Raw genomic sequence first — 13,939 nt, 5'->3', positions numbered from 1 at the left:
CATTGCCCGGATATCTCAGAGACCAATGCAGATAATAAATCTGTATCATTCATTGTGATATATGCTATAATAGAGGTACTACTCAGGACAAAATTTCACTTTCTTCCTTTTAAGTTTTAAATTCCAAAGGTCTTATTTTAGGAGAAGATGTAGATACTGAACTCCAGTGAAATGCAAATGTTATTTAAATTGAAGAAATATAGGGCAGACTTTTATGAGGGAAATTGAATATTTTATTGCTTAAAAGGCCCTTTCCTTTGAATAATTGAAGTTGTGAAGAAAGCAAATTAATGGGTAAGGAAACTATGAAGATGCATATTGGTGTTCCTGAAATTTTACAATGTACTTTAACTCTAGTGCTTAGTATAATTTCTTTCATGTTGAGGCACTGGTAAGTCCTATTCTCCTAGATAAAAATCTTCAGTGGGATTACTCCTCTGCATTTCATGGCCCAATGAGAGCTTTTGATTTTATTACAGATTACAATAGGTCATAGACGATTCTCTCCCTTCTGTTTGAGTGATACTACACCCTTGCCAGCACCACAGGTGGAAAAATTGTAATTAAAGTGTCTCTGAGAAATCCTTTTCTTTGCAATTCTTCCCAAATCGTCCATATTTTTTTGTGTATTTTGAAAGTATATCTGACCAACAAATAAAATACTTTCAGAATTGTTCTAGAAAATATCCTTGCAATAAGATTGAATGTGTTTATCTAGGAAAGAAAGTTCTGTTGTGCTTCTCAAAGTGAGATTTGTGGACCCCTTGGGTTCCCGGAGACATTTTAAGGGTATCTCTGTGTTCAAAACTATTTTTAGAACTATTCTAAGTTTTTTTTTTGTCTTTTCTAGTGTATTGACACTTGAATTAATTGCACAACATAGTTTTACCTGTTGGCACGTTAGTATGAATCAAACGGTGGCACCAAACACTACTAGTAGTCACTGTATTTCTCCCAATTACTGCACTTACAGGAAAAAAAATGCCAGTTTTACTCCTTGATGAATAGTAACAGTTACTGGTTTTATTTAAACTCCACTTTGGAATACACATCATTTTGATATTCAGTGTGATAAAATGGGAAGTGCTCATAAAGTACTTCTAATGCATATTGAAAATTGGCAGTTGTCTTTCGAAAAAGCACTGGAGCAGCTGAGTTGTTAACTGAACTTTTTTTTAAATGTGACATCACTTTTACTGGACAGAACAGACTTACTCATTCATACTTGGATATTTGGCAGATATCTTAATGAAAATGCTCAAGTGACCCTACTAATCAAGAACAAAAACAAAAGCTGACAGTGTTTGTTGCCAATAACAAAATTTGAGCTTTTGAGAGAAATCAAACTTTGAGAAACTTGTATCCACTATTCTGAGCCTGACAGCTTTTCAGCACTTAAAAACTTATCCAATGAGATTAATGGTGGTATTAACAAATGTGCTGTTTTAATATTGCATGATGAAATGTGTCAACATTAGGAAGATCTGGATAACCCAGTGAACCAATGTTTTAAGATGATCAATAAATTAGGTTAAAAAATCATGCATGAGTAAAGGGTATATTCAAAGTATAAGACAAACCAATGGATTTAATGTGGCGGCATATAAAAATGTCGTAGATTCCACATTGCAACTAACCTTTAAGAAGTTATTACTTGTTGAGCTTTGCTATATTACGTTGAGGAATATTCACAATTCCCTGAAAGCTATACAGTGAAATATTACCTCCTTTTCATATTATACATACATGTGAGAGTCCATATTTTCTTCACATACCTCAATTAAAACAACATATCAAGAGATTGAATCGGAGCCACATATGAGATTACAGTTATATTCTTTAATCCAGACATTAAAGAGAATTTTACTAATAAACCAATGATACTGTTTTCTGTAAATTTTTTAAAAAATGCTTTTTAAGTAAAAAATGTTATTTGATGAACATGTGACAGGTTTATAATTGAATTTTTAATGATTAAAACAACATTTAAGAGCAGGAGGGGCAGAGCAAGATGGTCACATAGGTCTCTCCAGCAATCATTCCTCCATTGAAGCATCAATTTGAATAACTATTAGCACACAAAATATCACCTCAGGAAACCAGGTGAAAGATTACTGTACCTAGTTCTAGCACAATAATAACAAAAGATACATTGAAGAGGGTAGGAAAGATAGTTTTACGTTATCTGCATCACCCCCCTCAACCCCAGGGAGCATAGTGTGGAGAGAACTGTCATCTGCTTTGGGGAAAAGAGAGAAGTGAGCACAGGACTTTGCCTGGACTCCAATATCAGGCCTACTGCAGTAAAATCCAGCACTGGATAGAACCTCATGGCCCCAGACTTTAGGCTGTTGTTTGACGGCTGAGCCTCTAGCCCCATGCTGGTGCCAAGTGAGACCGTGTGGCCCTAGGCTTCAAGCTTGCATGGTGGACTCAGTCCCTGGACCACACCATGGATGGGTTATTAGTGGCCCAACCTCTGAACAGCACTTAGTGACATGGATGCCACAGTGGCCCTGAGCTTTAGGCATGCCTCAGTGCTGTACCAGTCACAGTGGTCCCAGGCTTTGGGACTATGCAAGGCAGCCTGCCCAGAATTTTTGGATAGGCTGATTGTTGAAGGACTTTTCCAGACAAAGGCAATCTGCAAAGATTGGAATAAGTACCTACTTCCAGAGATGTTTATACATTGACACATTGTTACAAGAGTCAAAAGCAATCAGGGTAACATGACGTCACTAAAGAGAGAAAATAATGTGCCAGTGGCCAATACTAAAGAAATGGAGATGTATGAACCACCCGAAGAATTCAAAATAATTATTTTAAGGAAGCACAGCAAACTTCAAGAAAATACAGAGAAACAATTTAACAAAATGAGAAAAATGAGTGATCAGAATAAGAAATTTAATAGAAAGGTTGTAATAATTATAAAAAATGAAACAAATTTCAGAGATGAAAAATACAATGGGTGAAATGAGAAATGAAATAGAGAGCATCAACAGCAGAATTGATCAAGTAGAAGAGTCTGTGAACTTAAAGGTAGGTTATTTGAAAATATAGATAGAGAATAAAAAAACAGAATGAAGAGGAAGGAAGAAGAATAAAAAAACAGAATGAAGAGGAAGGGGTTTATGGAACATCATCAAAAGGACAAATATTCAAGTTACAAGGGCGAAAGGAGACAAGAAATTAAAAGTAATAGAAATCTTAAGTAAATAAATAGTAGCAAAAAACTTTTAAAACCTGGAAGATGATGTAAATATCCAGGTAAAACTGAGAGAAAAGTCCCCAGTCAGATTTAATCCAAAGAAGATTAACCCAAGATATATTAAAATCAAACTGTAAAATCAAAGACAAAGAGAGGATTCTGAAAACTGGCAGATAAAAAAGCAAATAACATCTTAGAGAGTTTTAACATGACTAGCAGCAGACTTAGCAGAAACTCTATGGGCCAAGAGAGTAGGATGAAATATTCAAAGTGCCAAAAGAAAAAACAAACAAACCCATCCAATTGAGAATATTATACCCAGTAAAGCTGTGCTTCAGAAATAAAGGATAGATAAAGATTTTCCTGCAAGAACAAAAGCTGAGGGAGTTCATTACAATTATACCTGTCTTACAAGAATGCTAAAGCGAGTTTTTCAAGCTGAAAGAAAAGGATGCTAATAAGTAATATGAAAATATCTGAAAGTATAAAACTCACTGGTAAAACTAAGTATACAGTAAAATTCAGAATACTCATACTATAATGATGGTGAAGTTTAGAAGACAAAACTACTAAAATAATAATAGCTGTAAGAGTTTGTTAAAGGATATGCAATATGGAAAGATGTAAATTGTGGTATCAAAGGTGCAAACTGTGGGAAGGAGTGGAGTAAAAATGTGGAGTGTTTTTTTTTTTTTTTCTATCCAAGTGGAGCTGTTATTAACTTAAAATAACCAGTTATAAATATGTTTTTTTTGTAAGCATCATGGTTAACCACAAAACAAATACTGATAGTAGATACACAAAATATAAAAAGCAAGGAGTCAAAACATACCACTATATATATATATGTGTATGTGTGTATATATATATATACACACACACACGATTTACATGATAAATTACATATAATTTTCTTTTTTAATTAAAAAAGAAATATTTACATTTTTTTCAGTTTTAATTTCCAATATTTTAAATATCCATAGATAGAACTCACATAAATAACAGATCTTCTCAATAACAGATCTTCTTAATGACTTTTAAGAGTCTAAAGGGGTCCTGAGACCAAACTGTTTGAGGACCATGGCGTTCAAATATTAACCAGTCTCTTTTCTTCTTATTGTCATGTCTTGAATGCTGGGTGATGAATGAACCTTTACACTTAATATTTTTTTAACAGTATAGGATATATTCTGTTAAAGATGGAAAAAATGGAAAATCTCTGCCATTTATGTTGTGTGACACTATGGGGCTAGTTGGGGCAGAGGGAACAGGACTGTGCATGGATGACATTCCCCACATCTTAAAAGGTTGTATGGCAGACAGATATCAGGTAAGATTTCTTCAATATCCAAAACATTTCAAATTATTTTCTTCAGTATTTTTCACTGAATTTTTAACCACATAAGGCAATTTCAACTTCCATAATGTGGTTTCAACATCAATCAACACTATTCTACTTTAAAGGAATAAGAATTCATATAAAAAAGTAGAGTGACTATTGTTCTTTTCTATAACATTGAGAAATAAAGCCAAAAGGCAGGGTTCTACTCATTTGCATTCTAGTAAAAGATCAAGGAGATAGTGTGTTTTTATCACTCTTTACAATAATGTAAACTAATAATAAAGTAGTCACTTAACCCCTTGCACTTTTTGGGTTACATAGACAAAATATTGGAACAAGTAACTATTTTGTGTTGAAATGTCATTTTATACGTAAATGCTTAGATTTCACTACTAAATACCTAGATTCAAAATTTGGCTCTGCTACTAACAGATGTGTACTCGTAAGTAAGTTACACACTTCTCTCTTTTAGTCTTTTTTTTTCAGGTGTGAAATGTTAGTATTAATAGTGTCTATCTCATAGGGTGGCTAAGATGATTAAATGAGATGATATAGTCTAAGTTTTCAAAAAAGCCAACAATGATTTTTCCCTTTCTTTTAGGTGTTGGGTATCAGCCTCAATTTCTAAAGAATTATCTCTTTTGCCTCCCAAATGTGCTGAATTGGAAACCTTACCTATGTATTTATTTATTCATTCAAAAAACATTTATTATAAACCATATTTGTGCCAAACTCTAAGCCAGTTACTGAAAACACATAGGTCAATAACAACACAATCCTTATCCTCCAGGAGTTCATAATCCAGTCAGGGAAAAGGAGACACACAGGTAAAGAGAGGAGGGATAGAGCGAAGACATTGGAGAAATCAGGAGCATACTAACACCCTAATTTTTCACAGCAGGGAGCCAGTCAATTCAGTCCAACATTGAAATACATAGCTTAATAACTACATGTTTCCAAACCATTGTTTCATAATCTATTTCCTTAATCTTAGAAAGATTACTGTCTTGTGGTAAGAAGACATTAACTTCAAATTTGGTATTTCTTTTATTCACTTTAGTTTGTTTTTCTTCTATAAAATCAAAATAAATTAGTCTTTTAATTTAAATAGCATTTTCAACATATTTTTCTTTCTTTTATTCTCTCTATCCAGTTCATTTAAGCATGCAAAATGCTTAGAGAGGAGTCTTAAATGTATTTAACAAATGTTAATGGTGTTTATTTCTGGATACTAGGATTTGAAATTAGCTTTTCAAAAATATTATTTAAACTTTCCTGCAATATTTACAATGGATAATTATCATTTTTACCAAAGCAATAAAGTGTTTTTTTTTCCTACAAGAGAGATATAATGGCATTATGCTCACAGTGGAAAGGAAGTAAAGAGGGGGTGCTACTAATTTGGGGAAAGAGTAGCTGAGGAGAAAGAGGGAGATCAGTAGTTACAGTATTAGAAGCATTAATTGTGTCTTTAAGGGTTAAACAGAGGCTCTCTGAATTCTGAATGTTACCTTATGTTTTTATAACAGTTTAATTCCCATAAACCAATTACACCTGAGCATTCTACTTTTATCACCTCTCCATCTCTGAAGGACAGGATTCACTGTGTGGCTTATGTCTTAGACATCAACTCTATTGACAATCTCTCCTCTAAAATGTTGGCAAAATTCAAGCAAGTTCACAAAGAAGTATTAAATTGTGGTGAGTCTCACTGAACTTATAAAAAAATTTACTTTGAAATAATTATAGATTTGTAGGAAGTTGCAAAGAGAGTACAGAGATTTCCCATGTACCTTTCATCCAATTTCCCTGGAGTGGTGGCCATCACAGGTAGAGATCATTCACAGGCATGACTGAAGAAAGACCCCAAATCCTAATGTTCAGTCTTTAAAGAATAGACTGACCAACCATTTTTTTTTCGTGTGTGATTTTCCTGAGGCTTTAGATAGGGCTAAAGCCTATGTGGCTAGACCGGGAAGATCAAAACCAGAAAACTGATTATTGTTAACAATGTGTGTTTATAGTTCTATGTCATTTTATCACATGTGTAAGTTTATGTACCCATCACTGCAACCAAATATTACATCACTTTGTAGATTTCCCTCATGGCACCCACTATTCCTCCACCATCCTTAACTCTTGGCAACCACTAATATTTTCTTCATTTCCATAATTTTGTCATTTTGTGAATGTTATACAAATGGAATCATACAGTATGACACCTTTTGAGACTGGCTTTTTTGACTCAACCTAATATCCTTTGACATCCATCCAAGATGTATGTATGTATTTACTGTTCATTTAAAAAACTGTATAGTATTCCATGGTATAGATATACCACAGTTTAACCATGCTCTATCAAAAAATATTCCAGTTTTTAGCTATTGCAAATAAAAGTCCGATCAAGTTTTGTGTGGATATAAGTTTTTATTCCTCTGGGGTGCATCTCCAGAAATGTAATGCTGGGTCATAGAGTAACTGTATATTTAGCTTTGAAAGAGATCACCAAACTATACTCCAGAGGGACTGCACCATTTTACAATCCCACCAGCAATACATGAGAGATCTATTTTTTCTGCATTCTTGCTAGTATTTGGTATTGTTGCTATTAAAAATTCCTTAACTCTTCTAATAGATGTATACTGATATTTCATCAGGGTCTTAATTTGCATTGCTTAAAGACTAATGACGTTGAACATCTTCTCATGTGCTTATTTGCCTTCTATATAGCTTGTTCAGTGAAATGTCTCTTCATGTCTTTTGATTATTTTCTGATTGGGTGATTTGTGTTTTTTAGAAGTTGAATGCTAAAAGATCTATAAATCCTAAATATGAGTCAATTGTCAGATACATTGTTTGCAAATAGTTTCTCCCAGTCTGTAGTTGTCTTACTATTATGATGATTTCCAGCCCTGCCATCTCTCATCTCTCCTTTTGGAACTCTGGGACATGAATTCTAGATATTTTGTTATAGTCTCACAATTTATTTATTTATTTTTTATATCTACTTGCTCTTTATTTTTCAGAGTGGGTAATTTCTATTGTTATATCTTTGAATTCACTTGTTCATCACTTTGCCCTCTCCATTCTGCTTTTGAGCATAGCTATTGTTTTTCCTATCTTGGGTATTATGCTTTTTAGCTCTAAAATTTCAATTTGATTCTTTTTCAGGTCTTCTATTTCTTTGCTGAGACATCCCACTTCTTTCATTTTTTTCAAGCATGTTCCTATTTTGTTCTTAAGCATTTTTATGATGGTTGCTTTAGAATCCTTGCCAAATAATTCTAACATCTTTGTCATCTAATTAGGGTCATGATCTTCTGATTAGCTTTTCTCATTCAAGTTGAGAATTTCCTGGGTTTTGATGTGACAAATGATTTTTAATTGCATCTTTGATATTTTAGGTATTTTATTCTGTGACTCTGGATCTCACGTCTCATGTTTTAGTAGACATATTCTGATACTGGTAAGATGGAAAGTACAGGTTTCCCATGAGGCCTTGTTTGACACCCTTGGAGAAAGGGTACTTTCTTACTGTGCCCCATATAGGATACCCTGACATCACAGGGGCTAGAAGCCTCCTTGCATCTAAGGTTAATGAAGGCTAAAGTTCCAGCTTCTCACTTGTTCTCCTCTGACACTGCCAGAGAGGGAAAAGAGCACCTCATTGCTGCTGATTCGGTGGAAGTCTAGGATCCCCAAGTAGCCTCCCTTGACACCATCAAGAGGGACCTTGTTAGTATAGTGCAGGTATAAATGTCCTGGCTCCCTACATTTTTTTCTTCTCTGATACTACCTTGGCTAAGGGTGAAAGTTGGAAAAGGGAAGGACATATCCATGGATAGGGCTAAGGTGAATTCTGTGGTGTTTGACTGGGGTAGTGTGGCTATTTTCTGAAAGTTTTCTGTCTTGCTACACTGTCTTTTTCTCATGCTTTGACTAGATGGAACAGGTTTTACTTTACTTTTTTCCTTTTTGCTGGCTCTAATCGGTATTTTCCAGTTGTGAGTGTCTCCAAAATCCAGTCTGGGGCATATGAAGTAAAAAGAAAACCTAGAGAGCTCATCTCTGTATTGTTTCTTGGGTCTCAAGGTCTCTAGCCAAATTGCATTCTCTGCACTTTTCAATCTTTATGTTTGATTTATGCATAATGTCCAGAGATTTTAGCCATATTTAGTGTAAAGAAGAGGGAAAAGTGTGTCTACTCCATTTGGTCCAGAACTGGAAGTACTCTCACTGAACTTCCAAAAGATTTTAATATAAAGAATTGTTGGGGCATTTATACTCCAAAGCCTCATTGCTTACTTTATCAGTAGAAAGATCACATATTTAGGTTCCGAAAAGTGCTTAATGTATAGAGCATGTTTAATGTATAGAGCATGGTCTTGCTTAAGTGAACCTAGTTTTTAAATAGTAGTAAACTTTGACCTCGAGAAAGGTAATTTAATTGCTCTGAACTTTATCTCCTGTTCTTCTAAAATGGGGATAATAAGTTTTACATCTGAACTTAATAAACTGCCTAACAAAAGTCTGAGTAGTGAACATTAGATATACACAATGTAAATATATAAACTTATATAAGCACTTAACAGCTCTAAAATTATGGAGGGTTTGGGGTAAGAGAGAAATGCTAAGTTTTAAAATGACTTTTCAAGGATGTATGGCAACACATTGTCCTTGGCGTGCTGGATGCCAATGCTTAATGCAACTTACTGTGCTGACTTAGGACCTCTAAAAGGACATTGTATTAATTTTGAAAGAGAAGAATTACATTGCAACAGAGGTTGAAAAAAATTATAGGTGTCAATTGAGAACTGCCCTCTACCAGAACCTAGGTATTAATTGGCCAACTTTGCTAGTTATTCCTCTGAAACCTGAATGAAGAGAAGGTAGTAAAGGAAATCATTCAGTAATGGAAAAAATAAACACAAGATTTTAGTAGGAAGAAGGTACTAAAATCCCTGTTAAAAGAGTCCTGGGAGCTTCCTTGACTGGCATTTGAAATTAATCTTATATTTTCCTCATAAGCAGTTGTTAGCATAGCAGAATTTTGATTTGTTTAGAAGTCAAATGTGATTTACTAATTCAATCCCTGTGGTTTGAGGGAGAAAGGAGTAGGTCCCTATTGGAACTGTGAAATCAGCACAGTTTGCTGATTTCATACGCAACCCTCCTCACTTCCTCTTTTTCTTGTGGTTCTTTTTAGTCCTCAAAGTCCAGCAACCCCTTTTTTCCCCTTGACCAATTTAAAACAAACTATTTGAATGGAATCGTAGATGATTGCAATTTAGTGTGAATTTAGTTGCATTGAAAAATGCTGTCTCATGTTGGAAAAAAAAGATCAAAGATCACTTCTCCTCTAGAAAAGCTTCAGGCTCCATATTGAGATGTATTGGGGATATTTCATTCTTCAGCTCTCAAAATCACCCTATAGAGTTGCTTTCACACATATTTAATAACTTTTTGACACATTGCTATTTATGATATAAAATAATTGATTTATCTATTTGATATAGGTATAGCACATGTGGCCTTGCTTACTAAAGTGGATGATTGCAGTGAGGTTCTTCAAGACAACTTTTTAAACATGAGTAGATCTATGACTTCTCAAAGCCAGGTAAAGAATGCTGATCATAACCAGATATTATTGTAATAGTATTACAATCATACGTGTGTGTGTGTGTGTTGTGTGTGTGTGTGTGTCTGTATGTGTATATGTGCTCACACAATGTATTTGCAGGGAAATGAAGAATGGGATCAATTGCTTGATTAATTCAAATTTATATCACACTTTAAAACTGCAATGATCTGAATTATTGAATGTTCTGAAGATAACTTATTAAGCCATTGCTTTTTTGGTTTCTTTCTTAAATTGTATTTAAAATTGATCAAATTTCAAATATTAAATACAAGACTTACACTTTTTAAATATACTTTCCACAGGTCATGAATGTCCATAAAATGCTAGGTATTCCTATTTCCAATATTTTGATGGTTGGAAATTATGCTTCAGATTTGGAACTGGACCCCATAAAGGATATTCTGATCCTCTCTGCACTGAGGCAGATGCTGCGGGCTGCAGATGATTTTTTAGAAGATTTGCCTCTTGAGGAAACTGGTAATCTGGCCCTTTTCTCCCCCTCTCATAGATCACTAGTGCCTTTTGAAAAATGCTAAGTTATACATCAGTTATTTGATGACTGGGGCCCACCTGCATGCCCTAGTCCTGAAAGCTACATTAGGATATATGTTTCATTTCCACTCTTGTTTGTTTCATTTTCAGGTGCAATTAAGAGAGTGTTACAGCCCTGCATTTGATATAAGTTGCCTTGATTCTGACATTTGGTCCAGCCTGTACTAGTGTGCCTCAATGAGAGTCAATCTCTATTGACAGCCTGCTTCAGATTTTGCTTTTGTTCATTTTGCCTTCTTTCCTTGGAACAGTCATATCTCAAGTTCAAAGGCCAAACCTGAGAAGTGGTGGGCTAAGATAGGTCCTACTGCAAACCACCCCTCCATATTTCTGTACCATTTACAATTCAGTTTCTGTGACATCTTTTTAAACCACTCCAGGAAAAATGAGATATTCTCTAATTTATTCTTCTATAACACTGTATATAGAGCTATGTGAGTACTAATCACATTGAATAATAGTTACAAAATTATTGTATAGACATCTGCTTTCTTAAATAGATTGTGAGTTCTTTGAGAAACAGCGTGGATTTTACTTATAGATGTATTCACAGAACTTGGCACAGTGCCTGGTAATGAGCAAGCATACCTGCCACTACTTTTCCTTCCCACTCTCTCCAACATCACATTCACTTTAAATTTTTCTGTATATAGAAAGGAAAACTAGCCTGGGCAACATGATGAAACCCCATTTCCACTGCAAAAAAAAAATAAAGAACAAAACAAACCCCATAAAAATTAGCTGGGTATAATGACACATGCCTGTAGTCCCAGTTACTCAGGATGATTGATTGAGCCTTGGAGGTGGAGGCTACAGTGAGCTGAGATTGTGCCACTGCACTCTAGCCTGGGAGAAAGAGTGAGATCCTGACTCAAAAAAACAAAAGAAAATGAAACAAACAAACGAAAAACAGAAAGGAAGACTGAAAGAGAATGAAAAGCTGGGGAGAGGAAATAAAAATAAAGAAGGAAGAGTGTTTCAGTTATATCTGAATGAAAATATGAATGACTCTAAGTAATTGAATTAATTAAAATAAGCCAACTTTTTTTTAACAATTTACATTTTATTTCTATGGAAAAAATAAATATTCCTCTTCTAAAAAACCCATGCCTGATTTTCATTAATTGAATTCCAAATCATCCCAGCCATGTGTCCTTCAATTTAGGTTACTGGTGCAAATCAGTAAGAAAGTTCTTATACTTATGCTCCAAATAATTCTGAAGTCCTCTTAGTAGCTGTGAAAGCTAGTACTATTAAGAAAGAAAAACAAAATTCCCAAAAATAGCTTTCACTTTTTTTTTCCTTAAAGACTTCTTAATTCTCTTCTCCAAATTCTTAGTCTTCTTCAAAATAATATGCTTTGGTTCAATAGTTATCCACATTCTGACAGTCTAATTTAGTTTTAATCAGAATTATACTCATCTTTTGGGTAGTCATAGATATTAAGAAAGCAAGAGTTTCTTATGTCCAGTTATGGAATATTTCCTAAAGCAAGGCTGCAAGTGAAGTTGTGCTCAAGTGAATGTTCAGGAGACACAATTCAGTGGAAGAAATTAAGTCTTTAAAAAAGATCTAGGAATAGGAGAACCATGGAAATTGAGGAGGTAGGCCTACAAGTAGATATTGGGAACAAAATTAGAGAGGCAGCCAGAAAAAGTTATTTTAGGCTCACCAGAGTTGTTCTTATTGCACAGTAACATACCAATACACCGAAACAGCAGGTATTGCAGTAGAGAAAGAGTTTAATAATTGATGGTAGAAAAATGAGGAAGGTTGAGGAAACCTCAAATCTACCTCCCTGCTGAGTCTAAGTTTAGGATTTTTAAGATAAAGGCAGGTAAGGGGCTGAAGGTCTGGAGCTGCTGATTTGTTGGGGTATAGGGAATGAAATGAAACATACAGAGATGAAAACTGGAATTTTTTTTTTTTTTTTTGCTGAGTCAGTTCCTTGGAGGGGGTCTTCAGACTGACTGGTGTCAGCAGACCCATGGGATTCCAGGATCTGGAAAACTTTTTAGATAGAAACTTGATGTTTCTTAATGTTACATATGTTATCTCATAGAAATAACTAAGAGAAGTTAGTGCTTTGTGACCACATCTATGTGACTTTTAGGCAGTAAGAAACTATAAGGAAAGGAGCTAACAGTCATGCTATAAGTAGCTACAAGGAATTGGTTTAAAGGGCAAGCTGGTTAGTACTTAGCTGTGTTTTTATTCAAAGTCTACATATAAAATGTACACTACATAAAGTAGTGGTTAATGTTTGCTGTTCATTAGGATGGTTTCACAGTTACCATACAAATGTAGAAGCAACAGGTCCAAAAAGTAGGGCATGATTTTCTCCATGTAATCCAGGGAGAAACCAAGCCATGACCATTGTTGGTTGGGGGACTGAAGGTAACTGAAGGTTCACCATCATCCTCACCAACTTTTGGGCCATAATTCACCCATCCCTTTGGTGGAGCCTGAAAAAAATCTGGGCAGAATGTAGGACTTCTTTATTTTGTTTAAAGGGGTAACACAGAGTGCCCTTATGAAGGAGATGGAGATCCTGCAAGGAAGAGAAGGAGTAAAGGAGAGATCAAGAGAGAGAAACAATGAGGAACATTTCATTTGATCCAACATCCTTTAGGAGCATAAATGTTGATGCTAAGTTATCCTTTTTGTGCTAAAATGGACAGTATTAACAAAATGATACCACAACTTGTTATCCCCTGGCTCTATATTGCTTTGGAAACACTTAAACATCAAATGGAGTTAAATACACATTTGGAATTTAGGTTAGGAAATATTAGTGAGGAGGCATCAAAAAGGGGGAAACATCTTTTGCCTGGGAGGATATTTTCCGTTTTGTGGATTTCCCTGATCTTTTTCTACCACCCTGAGGGGTAGTGGGAATTATCATTTCGCTACATTTTAGAGGTCATTCAGGATTTTTGAAACTTTACATTCTTTACAGTTAAGCAAGATGTACAGCTCAGTCAAAGATACTAAATTCTTCTTAGAAAAATAGTGCTAAGGAGTATAGCAGATGAACTATAAGTGTGTTGGGAGGTAGAATATCATCGTAAAGTGAGAGTGATGTTGTGGAGACAGTTGAAATGTCAGTGCTAGAGCCTTTGTGGTGTGAATGGGTAGGTTAGGTTGTTGCATTAGAAAGTGACTGTTTCCGACAGAAATTTGTAGCTTTGTGCAA

The 13,939-nt window shown here is 34.8% G+C and overlaps 1 protein-coding gene across 4 annotated transcripts in view; it reads left to right on the top strand.

Moving 5' to 3' along the window:
* Positions 1–13,939, top strand: part of IFI44L (interferon induced protein 44 like) — a 29,173-nt gene that overhangs the window by 10,525 nt on the left and 4,709 nt on the right. Inside the window, exons 5-9 of one of the 4 annotated variants that reach the window (XM_063711600.1) lie at positions 4,386–4,538; positions 6,143–6,251; positions 10,067–10,167; positions 10,494–10,668; positions 10,834–11,846. In XM_063711600.1, the coding sequence (XP_063567670.1) occupies positions 4,386–4,538; positions 6,143–6,251; positions 10,067–10,167; positions 10,494–10,668; positions 10,834–10,868 (573 nt within the window). In that variant the 3' untranslated portion in view covers positions 10,869–11,846. Of the gene's footprint in view, positions 1–4,385; positions 4,539–6,079; positions 6,252–10,066; positions 10,168–10,493; positions 10,669–10,833; positions 11,847–13,939 lie in introns of those variants that run through there. The other 3 variants (XM_002810680.6, XM_054532752.2, XM_054532740.2) reach the window with 3 other exon arrangements.

Source organism: Pongo abelii, chromosome 1 (genome assembly GCF_028885655.2).
Source record: "Pongo abelii isolate AG06213 chromosome 1, NHGRI_mPonAbe1-v2.0_pri, whole genome shotgun sequence".
NCBI lineage: Eukaryota > Metazoa > Chordata > Mammalia > Primates > Hominidae > Pongo > Pongo abelii.
This window is presented reverse-complemented; position numbering and strand designations above follow the sequence as displayed.